We start from the raw sequence: 20,679 nt of genomic DNA on the forward strand, positions 1-20,679 counted from the left end.
GGCGAATGCGTAATTATAAAACTCAAACATACTGACAAATATTTAAATAATTCACAAAATGTATTAATCTATCAGATTATTTAAAATGATCCATTATTTGTTTAAATATTTGTATTTTTAATAGTAAAATAATATTTTACAATATTTATTCCTTTTATTAACATGTTTAGATTATCAACATATAAAAAAAATAATATAAATTTAACAAAATATAACAATAATTTTATCGAATTACTGTAATGTCATAAATAGTATACAACAAAATATGTTAAGTATATTAAAAACTTACATTTACCATTCTTTTTAACCTAATCATTTTCACAAATAAGTTTTAATTATAAAAATTATTCAAATCTACAAATACTTGTGAATAATAAATATACAACAAATTTTACTAATTTTGGAGAGATTTAATTATATTATACATTTTTTTTCAATTATGAAACAACACACTATATATATTTTAATATATATTTTAATATATATATATATATATATATATATATATATATATATATATATATATAATGTTTCAAAAAAATCGACAAATTTTTTTTATATCAAAAATCTTGTTGGAAAAATTCAACTATTAACATTAAGAGCTATAACTTTCATAGTATTTTTTTTCTCCAAATGATAAGTTTAAGCCAGTCTAATAAAATAATTTTTTGAAAACGTTCAAAAGTATCTTGGAACCTCTAAACTCCTTGAACTTTTAAACTGTTTACTTTCGAAATTGCCCGTTTTCTTGCGTATGTGATAGATGCTTATGCCGCAGTCTATTAAAAGAAAACATCATCAACAACAGTGGAAAACGTTTATCTACGAACGTCTCCCGCTCAGACGCGAACCGGGAAAGAAAAAAAAAAAATCCGCAACCAGTTCGAAGAGGACAAAAACAAATAAATAATCTAAAGCACAGATCTAAGTTGCAAATTTTCGTTCGCCGTTTCGCCGAATTCCGCCGTAGTTTAACCGGCGCTCATTCAAATCGGGCGAGAGCACTCGATGTACAAGATTTATTATCCCGTCGCGAGGGCGGCATTCGCTAAGCCCGAATTTTGCCAGTCATTAGTGAAAAACTTATCTGAAAGTGAAGAGACCAGTGTAGCGGAATTAGTTGAAATCGATAGGAAAACCATTACAACGTGCGCCGCGGAAAACCGGTCGGTTTATCAAAGAGAATTGCAACATAACGATTCAATTTCGCATTCATGGCTTTTTTGATAGTGTCAGGGTGGAATCACGTAATTGCATCGTTGCATGTTTACTTTATTACACGGCACTAATTGTATATATATATATATATATGGATTAACGCGATAATAATTGTTTGGAATGCGTACGTTTGAGTTATCCTTAGATTTGGCGAAATGCATTTATAATAAATGTATGTGCAGGTAACTGTTCAAAGGCCAGATTTACATTTGCTAAATTTCGGTTACGGCAAAAGGAATTACCGTATGATATAATGCGAGTTTATCGAAATTTCCACGCTGCGTTAATAACGAATGTTCAGTTCAAAAGCGAACGCGGATTACGAACTCATTAGTTACGAATGCGAATTAATTACACTAATTGGAAAAAAACGTTGGGAACTGCAAAAGTTACGGAAACTACAGATCCATATTAAGAGGAATTTTTCACTCATCATATGTCAATTTATATTTAAAGTGCAGTATTGATTTTGTTCCATTAAAAGTCAACTTTATGAAATTTCAACTCAACTGAAATCTCCCAAATATTAACTTATATAGAAGGCACTTAAAATATATTAAATGACAAAGAAATTGCAACAATAAAATTTAATAATATTCTTTTGATAAAATATAAATACTATAGCAAAGAGTAAATGATTAAAATTCGGTAATTTTGGTATAAGTTTTCTCATGTAAACTTATTTTTTATCACACTTCAAATAAATTTTGTTATTCATTTCTTTTTTTGTTATTTTAAAACATTAAACTGTTTAGTTAATATTTTAACTTCAGTTTTATGCTGTTGAATGATGAATTTCTGTTGTAGGTTGTCACTAATGTTAATTGCAGTTTTAAGTTAATTAGGAAATTGTAGACCAAAATTTGAATTCGGTCAAGTTGGAAATACATTTTAAATAGGTTTTTGTTGTTATTTAATTTGTCGAAAATATTTTAACTTTAATTTTATGCTCTTGAATGATGAATTTCTATTGTAAATTGTCAATAATGTTGAAAAAAATATATTTTAATTACTGTTTAAAGTTAATTACGAAATTGTAGACCAAAATTTGAATTAGGTTAAGTTAGAAATAAACTATAAATAGGTTTTTGTTGTCATTTAATTTGTCAGAAATGTTTTAACTTCAGTTTTATGCTGTTGAATGATGAATTTCTATTGTAAGTTGTCAATAATGTTGAAAGAAAATATTTTTAGATACTGTTTTAAGCTAAATACGAAATTATAGACCAAAATCTGAATTAGGTCAAGTTGGAAATAAATTTTAAATAGGTTTTTGTTGTCATTTAATTTGCCAGAAATATTAAAACTTCAGTTTTATACTGTTGAATGATGAATTTCTATTGTAAGTTATTAATAATGTTAAAAGAAAATATTTTAATTACTATTTTAAGTTAATTACAAAATTGTACACCAAAATTTGAATTTGGTCAAGTTAGAAATAAATTTTAAATTGGTTTTTGTTGTCATTTAATTTGTCAGAAATATTTTAACTTCAGTTTTATGCTGTTGAATGATGAATTTCTATTGTAAGTTATTAATAATGTTAAAATAAAATATTAAATTGTTGTTTACAATATTAAAGGAAAATATATTAAATGACAAAGAAAAAAGTGTTCATCTTTGGCTGATGAGTCATTAAAAGAACCGTAAAACAGACTAAACATAAACTTCACAAGTATTGTATAGTAATTTTATTTACGGTTAACTTTAATGTCAAAGTTCATTCAATTTGATATAAAATTGTTCACATTTTTCAGGATGTTGTCAAGCGTAGTTTGAAAGTACCCAAAATCAAAGAAGAGAACGCATGGGACATCGAAGGGACACGAATGTGGTTCAAGATCGACTTGACTAAGACTTATGGCCTTCAGAGACCGATTTCCGACAACTAGATCTTTGGTTGATGAGTGGTTAGGAGAACAAGGTCATGTTGTAAGTGTTTGAATGGTTTATCGCCTTATAAGGCTATTTAGACTGCAGCATTCTCGGCCCCAACTTTTGCTAACAAAACAATATTAAATTTGAACACCCCCTCTGAGTATACTAAACATAAACTTCTCAAAGATTGTATAGTAATTTTGTTTAATTTTAATGTCAAAGTTCACTCAATTACATATAAAATTGTTCACATTTTTTAGGATGATGGAATATCAAAATAGAGTTAAAAAGAGAAAATGGCCAATTTGTTGACTTTTTAACAGAATATATCATTAATTTTAGTAGTTATAGATAATTGAAGAAATGGTGAATGCGCAAAAGAAAATAAATTGTACAGATTATTTCGTTAATTTATACATCCAACTTAATCAATATTTATTGAGTAATGATATAAAAATGTATTATATTAACATAATAAATTAAATTCAAAATTGTTTTATAAAAATATTCTGTACAAATGTCAACTTTTGAAAACTAGAAAGAACAGAAATCTCCCAATAATAAATTTTATTTTTGTTTTAAGGACTTTGTCGATTTTCAACCACATTTATAAATGGTTGTTTATATTAGATATGTAAAGTAGATTTTTATTTCTGGTCTTATAACTCATCATGATATATATTTTTTTTTAATTTTTCTTTTCTTAAAATGTGTGCTTAAAAGTTCTATTCATTTTTTTGGAAGAAAATTGAACAAAATTTTATGCTTTTTTTTAATTGTTCTTTAATTTTTTTTAATTAAATTACAGTTTTTTCTGTATTGAAGAAATTATACTTTTTAACTTACGTTACATAATAAATTGAATTGAAAATTGATTTATACATAAATTTTTGAATTCAGAATTGATTTATATAATTATTTCAGTCAACTTATTAAAACTAGAAAGAACAGAAAATTATACTTTTGTTTTAAAAACTGTGTCGAAGGACATAATTTAGGATATAATATTATGTTTTTTTTTTTTAATTTTTCTTTAATTAAAAAATTGAAATATTTTAACTTCAGTTTTATGCTGTTGAATGATGAATTTCTATTGCAAGTTGTCAATAATGTTGAAAGAAAATATTTCTAGATACTGTTTTAAGCTAAGTACGAAATTATAGACCAAAATTTGAATTAAGTCAAGTTGGAAATAAATTTTAAATAGGTTTTTGTTGTTATTTAATTTGCCAGAAATATTTAAACTTCAGTTTTATACTGTTGAATGATGAATTTCTATTGTAAGTTATTAATAATGTTAAAAGAAAATATTTTAATTACTGTTTTAAGTTAATTACGAAATTGTACACCAAAATTCCAATATAATTAAATAATTAAATTTTATTTTTGTTTTAAGGACTTTGTCGATTTTCAACCACATTTATAAATGGTTGTTTATATTAGATATGTAAAGTAGATTTTTATTTCTGGTCTTATAACTCATCATGATATATATTTTTTTTTAATTTTTCTTTTCTTAAAATGTGTGCTTGAAAGTGCTATTCATTATTTTGGAAGAAAATTGAACAAAATTTTATGATTTTTTTTTAATTTTTCTTTAATTTTTTTTAATTAAATTACAGTTTTTTCTGTAGTGAAGAAATTATACTTTTTAACTTACGTTACATAATAAATTGAATTGAAATTTGATTTATATATAAATTTTTGAATTCAGAATTGATTTATATAATTATTTCAGTCAACTTATTAAAACTAGAAAGAACAGAAAATTATACTTTTGTTTTAAAACCTGTGTCGAAGGACATAATTTAGGATATAATATTATGTTTTTTTTTTTAATTTTTCTTTAATTAAAAAATTGATTGAAAATTTTAGGAGGAAACTTTTTTACTTGAGTTAAATAATAAATTAAAACTAAGATTTTCTTTTGACTATTCTTCAGTTGGAAAGTCTAATTTATGAAAAATAAATGTTTTATTAATTTTTTAGTTAAACAATTGTGTGTGAAAATTGCAGATTATAGAATATTTGGATCAAATTAAAATGTTAATTATTTCCAAAAATGGTGGATGCGACAATTGTTTTATTATTGAATTTTATCACCAATTTATGATACAAAATTTATATACATTTAAGACGCGACAATAAAAGTTCTAAATGTATTACCCGTCCCAAGACACAATTTGTAAACATTGGATTGTTTTTATCTCGTAGCATATTTCTGTAGGGATTTTCAGAAAATGGCGATTAAACTTGAAACAATACTTGGCAAAACCCGTTCAGAACGAGCGCTTTTTACGTCCGCATGAACGACCATTAAATGGAAGTTGACAATAGTTTATTTAGTTGTCACATTAAGTCCATTGTCTGCAAATGCACAATGAATAGGGGGAATATTATTTTTAATGCAACGCCAGCCCCTGTTGTGTTGAGATTAATTAGTATTTTACGCCGGAACGGTTTTATTTGCCATTCAAACGTTAATTGCATTTATTACTGTCACTTAGGTTTTTTATAAATGGACGCCCCTTAAAATCCGAATCGTGTTTTTGATGCGAACTTTTCGATTTTTTTTATTTTGTCGCCGTCTCAACCCGCGGTAATACGCCCACGTTGAAAACCAAAAAAAAAAAAAAAAACAAAACAGTTTTATTTAAAATGTTATTACGGTAGATTTGAATGAGCCAAAAAGAAGGAATTTTCCCCCCGATTAAACCGACCTACTCCAATTGTGTACGGCTCTGTTTATCTAAGACTCAAGATGCAGAAATTTCTTTCGGTGTGGCGGAATAATCGGGGTTAGATGTGACAGTGTACCGTATTAGGTAAATGAAAATGCAGAATTTGCCTCATTCGTTTCCATAAAACAAATGGCGAGATTATGTTAAGACTGTTTAATGGATACCGACTTAATCTTTTTTCTGGAGCGGCAGAAGAGACAGTGACAAAATTAAATATCATAATCCGTAAGGATGCCGCACTAAAATATGCGGTTTAATTAGACTAATGCGACGACGGTGGTATGCAAATTATTCGTAGTTTCGTTTAAAAATTATAATGTCGGTTATCTGCATTCTCGCGTTTTCAAATTATAAAGAATTTGCAATAAGTTTTGTTCAAGAGGAGGATGGCACGGATTTACATTTCAATTCGGAATCTTGGAAAACTATAGTCGAGTAAGAAAAATGCACAAAATATAGTCGGTTTTTGTGAGAGCTGCCTTTGTTATTATACTTTTTGTTAGTGCAATTTGCTTTCGATAAATGAAGTTAAGCTGCTTTGTTATTTGCAAGGACGGGTATTTCTATGTTGGTTTTGTTTGCATGTAGAATGTTCGAAAAGGAAATGTGTTTTCAAGTTAGATATAAAGCTGTTATTGATTTGTTTCGATGCTATGAAATTTCCTTAAGTTATCAAATTATTAGGAGATACCTAAAAGAATCGAAAAAAATGATAATAAATCTAATTTTGATAAGTCTTCTTCTATTTTTAAATTTTCTAATATAAATTTTAGGATAGAGTACGATAAATTAGATATGTATATATCTAATATGTCTTTTCATGAATCTTTTTCTAGATCATATTATATATAACAAAATACCTAAAATTCTGACTAAATTTTGTCATTAATTAAATTAATAAGTTCATAGAAAATTTCATAAACAATTTCATAAATTATTTCAGAAATCGATTATTTTATAGTCAAAATTATAGATAATTCACATTTAATTTCATAGGTACTTTCATAGATGATGTCATAGATCATCTCATACACAATTTCATAGATACTTTCACAGAGAATTTCATAGTCAATTTCATAGATAATTCACAGATACTTTTATTGACAATTTCATAGATACTTTCGTAGTCAATTTCATAGATAATTTCATAGATATTTTCATAGAGAATTTCAGAGTCAATTTCATAAATAACTTCACAGATATTTTCTTAAACAATTTCATAGTTGATTTTATAGATACTTTCGTAGATAATTTTCTAAACAATTATAGATACTTTCATACATATTTTCTCAGACAATTTTATAGATAATTTCATATATCGTATATTCATATCATAGACATTTTCGTGACCAATTTCGTAGATAATTTCAAGGTTAATTTTGTAGATACATATATACTTTCGTAAATAATTTTATAGACAATTTCCTAAACAATTTCATAGACAATTTATAGATAATTTCATAGATAATTTTATAGATAATTTCAAGAGCAATGTCATAGATACTTATATACTTTGAGAGACAATTTCATAGAATATTTCATATATCATTTCATAGGTACTTTCATAGACAATTTTATAAACAATGTTATATATACTTTTATAGCTAATTTCATAGATAATTTCCAAGATATTTTCATAGGGGATTTCATAGATTATTTAATTTCATAAAAAATTTTATAGAAAATTTTATAAATAATTTTGTAGACAATTTCATAGACAATTTCAAAGATAATTTCATAGGTACTTTTATAGAGAACTTCACAGTCAATTTCATAGATAATTTCACAGATATTATCTTAAATAATTTCATAGTTAATTTTATAGATACTTTCATAGATAATTCCATAGATACTTTCACACACAATTTCAATGATCACTTCATAGATAATTTGATAGGTAATTTCATAGATACTTTCATAGTCAATTTCATAGATACTTTCGTAGATAATTTCCTAAACAATTTCATAGATAATTTCATAGATACTTTCATACATATTTTCTCAGACAATTTTATAGATAATTCTATATATCATATATTTATATCTCATTTCATAGATACTTTAAATAAAAAGGTTTATAGACTATTTCATACACAATTTTATAGATAATTTCGTAAATAATTTCAAAGATAATTTCATAGATAATTTCATAGATAATTTTATAGATAATTTCATAGATAAGTTCATAAATCATTCTAAAGATAATTTCAAGAGTAATATCATAGATACTTTCAAATACTTAGACAATTTCATAGAATAATTCATATATCATTTCATAGATACTTTCATAGACAATTTTATAAATAATGTTATAGATAATCTCATGTATAGTTTCATATTTTTACAGATAATTTTATATCTTTTTATAGATACATTTATAGACAGTTTCCAAGATAATTTCATAGATGATTTCATAGATTATTTAATAAACAATTTCATACACAATTTTATAAATAATTTCATAAATACTTTCATAGAGAACTTCAGTCAATTTCATAAATAATTTCATAGATACTTTCACTGACAATTTCAAAGATCACTTCATATATCATATCATAAATACTTTTCTAGATATTTTCTAAATAATTTCATAGACAATTTTATAGATAATTTTATACATAATTTTATAGATAATTTTATAGATAATTCTATAGATAATTATTTAGATAATTTTAAGATTAATTTTAAATATTCTTTCATACATACCTTCAGAGACAATTTCATATATTATTTCATAGATACTTTCATAGACAATTTCCTAAACAATTTCTTAAACAATTTCATAGATACTTCCATGAACAATTTCCCAAAAAATTTCATAGACCGTTTCATAAACAATTTTATAAATAATTTCAAAGATAATTTTATAGATACTTTTATACATACTTTCAGAGATAATTTCATAGATCATTTCATAGATATTTTCATAGATACTTCGATAGATACTTTCATAAATAATTTCATAGACAATTTTATAGATAATTTTATAGATAACTTCATAGATAATTTCATTGATAATTTCGTAGATAATTTAATTGATAATTTCATGAGAAATTTCATAGATACTTTCATAGACATTTTTATAAATAATTTTATAGATAATCTCATGTATACTTTCATACACAATTTTACAGATAATTTCATAGACAATTTTATAGATACATTTATAAACACTTATATATAATTTTATAGATAATTTATAAATAATATCATGTATACTTTCATACATACTTTCATAGACAATGGCATAGATCATTTTTTACAAAAATTTTATACATTATATCATAGATATTTTTATTGACAGTTTCATAGATAACTTAATGTATCATTTCATATATAACTTCGTAGATAATATCAGAGAAAATTTCATAGATAATTGCATAGATAAATTCATATGTCAATGATAGATCGTATAAGGTATTATAATATATGATCTATGGATCATATCATATATTAATCATATCATATATCACTATATATATTATATCATATCACATATCATATCATACATCATATGATATCATATATCATATCATATCATATATCAATCATATCATATCATATATCAATTATATCATATATCATATCATATATCATATCATATATCATATCATATCATATATCAATCATATCATATCATATATCATATCATATATCATATCATATATCATATCATATATCATATCATATATCATATCATATGTCATATCGTATATCATATCATAGATCATAAGCTGTATCATAAATCAGTTTATATATATGTACTATATGTCAAATCCATGTTAATACAAAATTTAGGATTATTTTAAAAACCATTTTCATTTTTTATAAAAATTTTTAAATTATTGAAGACAAATAATACAAATGATTGATCATGGAAATTTGTATATATTTACCTCAAACTCCCAACTGGCGGCGTAGCATAGGGCACGCCAAGGAACGCCTCGACGGGGGGATGAATGTGTATCATGACGCCCCTGAGCGGGCCGTACTTGGTGCGCACCACCCGCGTACTGTACTTGTGCACGAGCAGGGAGGCGCCGGCGCCCGAACCGTCCACGAGCCACGCCACCACGATAACCACCGTCGCGCACGCCCACGCCGCCGCCGACGAACACGACCGCCTCACACCGGGCGCCACGCGCATCTCGTCACCAGCCGCCCCGGACCACCAGGCGTCTACTGCTGGCCGCCCCGCGTGCCGCCATCATCCCTCCAGCCGGGCCGCCTCGGAGCCCCGTCGTCCAGACACAGTCTGTAAATAAAACACACAAAAATTATATTGACGATATAATTTTATTTAAATAATTAAAATATTTTCAATAAATAAATGTTAAAATAATAAAATTTCGAAAGTTTGGTTTAAACTGTATTTAAACTATCACTTTATTTATTTCTAATAATATTTTTATTATCAATTTAATTTTATGTTAAAATAAAAGATTTATTAAACCAATAGTTATCAAAAAGTTTTGACGTTTATAAAAATTTTATGTGATACAAATTTTTATTTTAGCTGCAAGGCATATGCAATTTTTATTTATCGTCCGATAAATTCAGACCATAAAATATTTTAATCATAAAGAAGAAAATTATATAATAAATCGTTAAATTAAATATTTTTAGAATATCAAATCTACAGAAAATCAGGAGCTTTTGTGAATTTTGATGGTAATTAATCGTCTAGTAAAATAATTACAGTTAAAATTAATATAATTAAGTAGTGTAATAAATGGTTATTCAGAGAGACAACCATTTCAAAATAAAACGATCTAATTAAACATGTTCATTGTGTAGTAAAGTAATCGTCTAATTAAATAATTATAATTAAAATTATTAAAATTAAATCTAAATTAATGATGCAATTTTCCATTTAGATTTTAAAGGATAATTAAGTCTGTAATTTAAAATGTTATTCAAATTCATTTAATAAAATTAGGCCATTAAATTTTTAATTATAAAAGAAGAACAATTAAATTTTAAAGTGCTCTAATAAATCAATACGATCTTTTCAGAGCAGTACTTATGCACAACAAGTAAAAATTGAAATCCCCGAGGTCGAATAAAATTTGGTAATTCAGGGACAAAAATTTTAGAATTTAAGAAAATGTTTTGTTAGTAACTTAATCGTCTAATAATATGTTATGAATGATATGAGAGACTAAAATATTAAATTAAAAGAATCTAATTAAATTTGCATATTTTTTTGTTAATTAATAGTTAAATTAAATAATTACAATTAAAATGAGTAAAATTTAAAATAAATATACTTTTTAAAACAATATTAAGATGTTAATTGAAATAAAAATAAATAAATAAATTTGCTTATTTTTTTGTTAATTAATAGTTAAATTAAATAATTTGTTAATTAATAGTTAATTTAAAAATAATCTAAGAAATCAAGTTTAAACGATCTTACTAAAGTACTTATCATAAATATCTTAGAATTAAAAATCTATGGCAAATAAAATAATTTCAATTAAAATTAATAAAATTAAAAATAATTATGCAATTTCCTACATATTTAATCATGTGATTTAAAATGTTAATTTAAATATATTTTTACCATCATTAGACCCATATTTTTTTCTAAAAAACAATTAATGATTATCTAATTTCAGAATTAAAATTCTCTAAACAAATTTGGCAATATATATTGAATTATAAAGCAAATTTTGATAGTAAATTAATATTTGGAGAGGAAATATTTCAAATTATAAAACATATTGTGTACTTGAACAAAATAATGTGAAATGTCGAAGAAAAGAAAAATATTTCTTAGTAAAATAGTCTCCTAATTAAATAATTACAATAAGAATAATAAGATTAAAATAAATAGTTTTTTATTAGTAATTTACTTAAAAATTTCTTAAAATTTTAATTCACTGATATATTGATTTTTTATTTTTTATATAATTTTATATATAACAAAAAGAATTACCACTAAAAATTTTTGCTATTTAATGTCTTGACGAGAGGTGAGGTTTGAAAAAAGAAAATTTGGTAAAATTAGATAAAAGAAAATTGAAAAATTTGAATAATTTGAAACATTTAAAAAATTTCAAAATTTTCAAAATATTCAAAGTTTTCAAAAATTTCAAAAATTATAAAAATTTGATTAATTAGGAAAATTAGAAAAAAAAATTGATAAATTGTTGTCATTTTAATCGTACTTATATAAATTAAAGATATTATTAAATAAATTAATTTTTTTTATATATAAAAGAACAATTAATTTAAATATGAACTAAGAAATCAATCAAAGTTTCAACAATCCGGTGGATCTCATAAATTTAAGCAATTTGGAGAGGGAATATTTCAAATTAAAACATATTTTGTTAATTTGTTAATTCTCCTAATTCACAGTTTTTTATTAGTAATTCATTGATATATTGATTTTTTTTGTAATTTTCTATATAACAAATAAATATGACTAAAAGAATTGTTATTAAAAATCTTTATTTATTAAAATTTTAGACGTATTTATATTTCTAATTTTAACTTTAGAAATTTTCATTTGTCTTGATAAAAGTGTACGTTGTTTAAAATACATATCTTATTGTCAGTTATGTAGTTATTTGTTTTTTTCTTTGTTAATGTTTGATAACAATATGGCAATATAATTGTTTATTAATGGTTTTCGTCAGGCATTTATTAATATTAAAAAAATACAAGAGTCAAAAGTACGGTAACTATAAAATAAAACCTTACGTACATTTAGCTTTCCATTATTTAGTATCTAATTGAATATCCATTATTTTTAATAACTTTTTTAACATCTTTTGTTCATTGATTTTGGATATAATCGTCCGATATATTTTTCAATTGATTTTTAACAGTCCATTCAAATTTGACAGTCTTGAATGATTTAAAAGAATTATTTTTTTAATAAAATGACTATGTTTTGTAATTTGATCCTCTAGATATGAGCGATAGTGTATATGATTTTACAAATTTTTAAGATTATACTACTTTGTTGTTGTTGGATTAGAAAACAAGAACAATAAGTTTAAAAATAGACTAATATATCAATAAGTTTGATCGTCCCTTTCAGTGTAGTACTTAACCCAGAACAATTCTAAACGGAAAATCCGGTGGATCTAATAAATCTAGACGATCCGGCGATGCAAACTTTTTATAATCGTCGGAAAAAAACTCGACGGATGACGCGCCGAGGAAACCTTTTAGTGTTCGCCATAGTTTTTTTAATTATCCCACCCCCGGATCGAGGACAATGGGTCCACTCGACTAATTTTAATCGTTTCCTTTTTCCAGATCGTGTCCCTCCGTAATCCGGCCACTTCCTGCGCCGGGGATAATGATCTGGAGACGGTGACGTCATGCGTGCACGCGGATCCGATTGTTCTGGAGAGAATCGACGTTTTTTAACCACTTTCACCCAGATTCGACGGGACGAGACGCGGCGGATCGTGTCGGTAACCGTCTCTTTTAAAAATGGCGCTCGTAAAATGGACATCATTATTTTTACGGGGCGAGTGAACGTGGCACAACGGCAGACGCAATTACATTCCTTTTATGTGGCAAATATTTGAACTGTCAATAAAAGCGGCGATTTCGCACCGACCGGCAACCGGCGAACGAAATTTAATTATTTTTAATAGATTTACCGACCATCTGATAAGGCACGGGGAACGGTAATTTCGCGGCCGAATTTAATTTGCTTTCATGTTTTAAAACATAATTTATTTGAAATGGTTGAGGCGGCACGGGGTGGGCCACGTTCATTAACACCGCCGGCTTTCTTTTCCGTCGCTTGTGACGACTTTAATTTTAATTGTTTCCGGTTTTCGGGTCGCTTCGCCACGTTGTTATTGCCGTGTTTCCTCATAAAACGTGGATCGATGCTATTAGATTAGTCAAGGAAGGAAGTTATGGCGTTTTTTGCTATTCGGTGTCTTGGTGTGAGGTGAGGTTTGAAAAGAGAAAATTTGGAAAAATTAGAAAAAAAATTAAAAAAAAAAGAAAAATTTGAAAAATTTGAAAAATTTTAAAATATTCAAAAATTAGGAAAATTTGAAATAAGAAAATTAGAAAAATTAGAAAAAAGTGGGATAATTACAAAAAAAAAATTTGAAAAATTTCAAAAATTAGAATAATTTGGAAAATTGGAAAAAAGAAAATTGAAAAATTTGAATGATTTCAAAAAATTAAAAATACTCAAAAATTTCAAAAATTAGAAAAATTAAATAATTAGGAAATTTAGAAAAATATGAAAAATTGAAATTGAATAATTTGAAAAAATTCCTAATTTTTGAATATTAGAAAAATTAGGAAAATTATTTAAAAAAAAAAATTAGAAAAATGAGATCAATTTCAAAAAATTTAAAATACTCAAAAATTTCAAAAATTAGGAAAATTTGAATAATTAGGAAATTTAGAAAAATTAGAAAAAAGAAAATTGCAAAATTTCAAAAATTAAAATAATTAGGAAAAAATAAAATTGAAAAATTTGAATAATTTGAAGAATTTCAAAAATTTCAAGAAATTAAAGAATTAGAAAAATATGAAAAATTTAAAAAAAAAAATAGAAAAATGAGAACAATTTCAAAAATTTGAATAAGTAGGAAAATTAGAAAAATTAGAAAAAAGAAAATTGAAAAATTTGAATAATTTCAAAAATTTCAAAATATTCAAAAATTTCAAAAATTAGAAAAATTAGGAGAATTAGAACAAAGAAAATTGAAAAATTTGAATAATTTGAATATATTCCTAATTTTTGAATTCAAGTATAATTAGAAATGTTAGGAAAATTATATAAAAGAAAAAATAGAAAAATGAGAACAATTTCAAAAAATTTAAAATACTCAAAAACTTCAAAAACTAGAAAAATTTGAATAATTGGGAAATTAGAAAAATTAGAAAAAAAATTGGAAAATTTGAAAAATTTCTAAAATTAGAAAAGTTAAAAAAAGAGAACTGAAAAATTTGAATGATTTCAAAAATTAGGAAAATTAGAAAAAAGAAAATTGAAAAATTTGAATAATTTCAAAAAATTTAAAAATTAGAATAATTAGAAAAATTAGGAAAATTAAAAAAAAGAAAATTGAAAAATTTCAAAAATTGGAATAATTAGGAAAATTAGAAAAAAGAAAATTGAAAAATTTGAGTAATTTGAAAAATTTCAAAAATTGGAATTAGAAAAATTAGAGGAATATAAAAAGTTAACAAAAAAAAATATAATGTCCATCAATATAATGACCTTGTTTACGAGTTCTAAAACTTTAATTGGACTGACAAAAAAGTTTATTTTAAAATCATAAAACTTGTAAAATACTTTATTAAATTTAAAATATGTTCTTTGAAGAACTTAAAAAATGTAGAGAAGAATCCTGATTTTGTCTTCGCCACAAGAATAATATAATTCTTCTTACAAATCTGAATCTATGATTGATGCAAGCTTTAAGTACAGAATCATGTGGAAGATAAAAATCAATGCAGACAAATACCACGCAGTAATCTTTTTGAAGTGAAAATTGGAAATTCAAGAGGAAGTTAATTCTGATAATAAGACAATACATTAGTTCAAATAATAAATTTTTTTGGTATCACTATGTTAGAGGAAAATCTGGGAATGACATCAAAATAGTTCCACTTCCCTTCAAGTCATATTAGATCTGATAGACAGTCTCATGGAGTCACTTAATCTATGTCTTTTCGGTATAACTTTTTGAGAGCAGATTGCAACTAGTTAAGTTTAAAGAGGACAAGAATATGCATCAACTTTTAAAGCTTACCTTCGCTTTATATGAACGTGTAAACTTGTTTTTATTTGGAACAATTTAGCCATTTATTCAGAGCAACATCCGCCATACTCACCAAACCTTTTGCCAACTGATTATCACTTTTTCAAACATTTCGATAACTTCCTTTAGCGACTTCGTCGCTTCCAGTACCCCATTCTGGTCCACCGATATAAATAAGCTTGTTCCTCGTTTCCAAAAATTTATTTACTCAAATGGTCCTTATTTCGTTTAATAAAGTTTTGTTTAAGCTTGACAACCTAATACATAAATTCTTCGATTGAGCAAATGAATTACTAATAATCTAATTTAAGCTTCCAGAACAGACAGAAATCCGAAAATAAAGGACACACTCCCATCCCGATGCACTAAAAACTAATTCAGAACCTTTTATAAATTATAATCAATTTACCTTGAAAGCTGAGTCTAGTGCAGGCGTAGATTCTAAAGTTTCCTCCATTGAAATTGCGTTTAAAGTTGAATATGCTGCTTTCAAGTTCGAACAGACATATCCCTTAAATCCGTTTCAGACGCAATAAAAAGGTAAATCATTGGTTTCGTCGGTTCAATTAGGTAAAGAGAAAATGAAATTGGCAAGTAAACAGAGTCTTGACTAACGCCCGAAAGCTTTATCTTGAATTAGCAACAAGACAAAAACTAAATCTAACAAATTTCATGTCCCACAACAAACTTCGCACCCGACTCCTTGTTAATTAATATCAACACTTTGTCGCTCGGCCAAAAATAAGACGTGATCGAAAAATAAGTGTAAAGTTTGTCACAAAATAAATAGAAATAGCATGCAAAAGGTTAAGGTTGTTAGCAAAGTTGGTTAAGAGTTTTCTTTTCTAACTGTCTGAAATGGGAATTCGTAAGTTTTACATAAAACAGCATAGACAAAAAACTTGAGTCAATACGAAGGCGTGATTTGAATTTAAAAGTACGTTTTCATCAGCCCACCCACGGTTTTTATTTTTTGCGAAAAGCCCGGCTTAACGTTTTACTTAATCTTCGCCCCGGTAATATATAAAAATAATATCAATATAAAGGAATTTGTGTTAAATTCAATTAGGGCAAATAAGATATACACGAAAGCATACTGGAATTTTAAATCCTCTTTTTAAAATATTTACCTTGGAAATTTTAATATTTTAAATATAAAGCTTCTATTTCCTGAAGCTTTTGCGACCCTTGTTTTTTTTTTGATGTAAAAATAAAAAACAATTTTAGACTTTATATATATTACGTTGTTAATATTAAATATTTTCTAAAATATTTACATGTTAGTAATTTTACTAGTCTAAAATTATTTTTTATTTTTATTTCAAAATTAAAAAACTCCGAAGGGCCTGAAGAAATGTATGTATTTGTTTTGCTTTGAATAAGTAGTTAATTTCAACTAGAATAACAATTTTTAATTTTTCTGCTTCTTAATCTTTGTTTTAAATTATATTTTTTATTTAAATTTTATTTTAATAATGGAAAAAGGTTTATAAATCAAGTTTTTTGCCTGTTCTAAAAAATATATATAATTAATTTCAACAAGTATAATAGTAATAATTTTTATTATTTAAAATTAAATGTTTATTACATTAGTTAAATTTTAACACAATTTAATTAAAATTTTAAAAATGGTGAAAATTTTTTCAGTTGTAACCTCCGTTTTTATATTATATTTTTATCATCTCAAAATTTATTGTAATGGTGTAAAAAAATTTGATAATTAATATTCTAAAAAGACATTTTTAACTTTTTTTTAAGTAAAAAATAACTTGAATTAGAGAGAAAGAATCTAATTAATTTAGTTTTACTTTTTTTTAAAAATAATTTAATTAATAATAAAAATAATAAAACTTTTTCTTAATTTTTTACACAAAAGGATACAAATCCTCTTTTTTAAATTATAATTTTATTATGTTATTAAATTTATTTTAATAGTGTAAAAAATTGATTAATTAAAATTCAAATATATAAAAATAATTTAATTAAATACATCAATTAATAGAATAGTAATATTTTTAGTTGGAACCTCTTACTATATTTTTAGTACACTGTAAATATTATTTTAATATTGTATGTCCAATAAGAATAATAAAACAAATAGACAAAATAAAATAAAAAAAATAAAAATGAAAGAAATGAAGTAAAATACCAAAATTTTTTATTTTTTTTATGTATCTTGTTGGAAAAAGGGATGTTAAATATTAGTTAGTAATTATTAACAATAATATTTTATAATTTATTTTAAATGTTCATTAAAAATCATTAAAATTAAAAAAAAATAAAATTAGATAAGTATTTGTAAAAAATTCTGTAATCATTTTTTTAAGACGAATATTATATTTAAAACTGTTCATTAATTAAAATTTTAAAAATGGTTAAAAATTTGATTTCTTTTTTTAGTTGTAGTTTCTGTTTTATTCTAATAGTGTAAAAAAAATGTTATTCAAATTTTATTTTAATGTTGAAAAGAATTAAAATTTCAAAAATATGTAAGGCACACTTTTTTCTTGCTCTGAATAATAAAGTAATAAATAAATAAATAAATAGTCTAAAATAACAATTGTTTAATGTTTAATGGCTGCAATCTCTGTTTTTATATAATTATATTTTTTTATTTAAATTTTATTTTATTTGATGTAAAAAGGTTTATTAATCAAATTATTAAAATTTTTTTAATTTGTGTCTGTTTTGAAAAAACAATATAATTAATTTCAACTAGTATAATAGTAATAATATTTATTTCAAAATAAATTTTAGTTACATTATTCAAATTTTAACACAATTTAATTAAAATTTAAAAAATGGGGAATATTTTTATTTTTTCAGTTGTAACCTTATTTTTAAATTATATTTTTATTGTCTTAAAATTTATTTTAATGATGTAAAAAAATTTATAATTAAAATTCTAAAAATAGGTATACTTTTAACTTTACTTGATTAAAAATAATCTAATTAATTTAGATTATTTCTATTTATAGGTTACAACACAAACACTTTAATTTTTTAATAAATAATTTAATTAATAATAAAAATAATAATTAAACTATTACATTAGTAACAATTTCTAATTTTTTACTTGTATCGACTTTTTTTAAATTATAATTATTATGTTATTAAATTTATTTTAATAGTGTAAAAAAATTGATGAATTAAAATTCAAGTTAATTAAAACTGTAATATGTTGTATGTAAAACTATGTTTAATCTAATTATTGTCAAGCAATATAATGATGACAAGTTTTAATTATGTTTTATATTTTAGTGAAAAAAATATATAAATATAGGACAAAAAATTATTTGATCAAGAAAATCAATTATTATTTTATTTTAATTGTCTAATAAGAATAATAAAAAAATAGACAAAATATTTGTTCCAAAATCTTTTTTGTGTACCTTTGGGTGGAAAAAAAAATGATGTAATTTATTTTAAATGTCCAAATTATTAAAATTTAAAAATAAAAAATCAAATAAAATATTCTGTAGACATTTTTTTAAGACGAATAGAAAATATAAAATTGAACAAACAATTGACAATCAATTGTTTTATTGATGGTACATATGATAACTTTTGAGAGCAGTGGTAAAAATTTAAACAACTTAAAAATAAGAATGCAGTAGTATTTATTGTTCTTCAAAGGGTTTCCTGTTGATGACACATTCATAGCAGTAACTAGGGCAACATCAATTTCTGTTGATCAATTCTTTAATGATATTTATATTTATTATATCATTAATTATTAAATATTATATATTTAAAATTATTTTTCATGAAAATATAGGATATTTCAATGATTTTTTTGTTTTGTGTTTTAACATTTCTCAAATGCAATTTCACTAATTATTATAAAGATTTATCACTGGAATTGTACTAATTACTCATAAGAATTGTAGTGATCAATTATTGGAATTCTACTTATTATTTAAATCAATGTTTTATTTTGTATTTTGGTACTCCTTACGTGTTATAAATAAGTTAATTAACTAGAACAGATCTCCTAATTCATTAACTGATCTATTATCTGAATTTTAATGGCTATTCGGAAAAAAAGTACTGAACAATTAAAGGACAATCTATTGTATTTATTAGTACGAAAAAGACCTAAATCCTGAAAGAGACATCATGTACAATAGAGACAGTAAGTATCTTACTATGGGACAGACTTCTACTGTCTCTGTCATGCATGATGTCTCCCTCTAAATTCAGACGGGTCAAACCCGTTTTCTACTGTATAATTTGATAACTTTTAATTTATTTATTGTTCTTTAAAGGGTGTTCTGCTGATGACACTTTCATAGCAGTAACCAGAACAACATCAGTTTCTCTTGATCAATTCTTTAATGATTATTATATGTATTTAAAATTAATGTTTATAAAATATATGATATTTCAATGACTTTTTTGTGCTAACATTTCTTAAAAATTTAGATAAATTATTTGTATAAAATTTTGTAGACAAATTTTTAGGCGAATATTATATTTGAAAGTGATCTTAACTAAATAAAATATACAAACCTTAACCAGCCGTCGCCTTCCGATAGCATGCCCCCAGTAGGTGTCCATGGATAACCCCGCACTAGAAAGTTTTCCGAATTCACATAGCCTCCAGTAAGTTCCGTTGAAAATCGCCCGTACCGATAACCAATAAATCTTGTATCGCAGGCTTTATTTAAAATTGCTCAGTCGCCAGATGTTGCGACTGCTAAATCCACGCGCATTAAACTCCGAAGCTACTCAATTCCAAAGTCCATAACTACATCTGTTACGTCGCCTTTTTTCCCCTTCACCGACGATCAAAAAAGATAACCCACGCTTTTCTGGACGATGCGACTGCACCTGAAACAAAAACAACCACCGTCAACAATACGGCACGTCGGGGTGTTCAAAATGCATTGCATCCGAAGCGCCAAGCAAATTCGACGCGCATATTTATGAGGTGTAAACAGGCGTCTCGTTATTTTTCCAGTGCCGAAGCGATAATCGATCAATTAGGACGTACGCGACGTCCCGGTCCATTATCCGCGTGACGGATTCGACGTACACGGACACGTCGCCTTGGAGTTGGTCCGGAGAGGGCGGAG

General features: G+C 24.8%; 1 protein-coding gene across 3 annotated transcripts in view; it reads right to left on the reverse strand.

Annotated features, from left to right (window-relative positions):
- Positions 1-20,679, reverse strand: part of LOC109603327 (neuroligin-1) — a 579,545-nt gene that overhangs the window by 277,751 nt on the left and 281,115 nt on the right. For all 3 annotated transcript variants that reach the window (XM_049967041.1, XM_049967040.1, XM_049967042.1), the window contains 2 exons: positions 20,114-20,434; positions 9,734-10,092 (listed from right to left, as the gene is read on the reverse strand). In XM_049967041.1, the coding sequence (XP_049822998.1) occupies positions 9,734-9,984 (251 nt within the window). In that variant the 5' untranslated portion in view covers positions 9,985-10,092; positions 20,114-20,434. The remainder of the gene's footprint in view (positions 1-9,733; positions 10,093-20,113; positions 20,435-20,679) is intronic.

The sequence above is a fragment of the Aethina tumida genome, chromosome 4 (genome assembly GCF_024364675.1).
Source record: "Aethina tumida isolate Nest 87 chromosome 4, icAetTumi1.1, whole genome shotgun sequence".
Lineage (NCBI taxonomy): Eukaryota > Metazoa > Arthropoda > Insecta > Coleoptera > Nitidulidae > Aethina > Aethina tumida.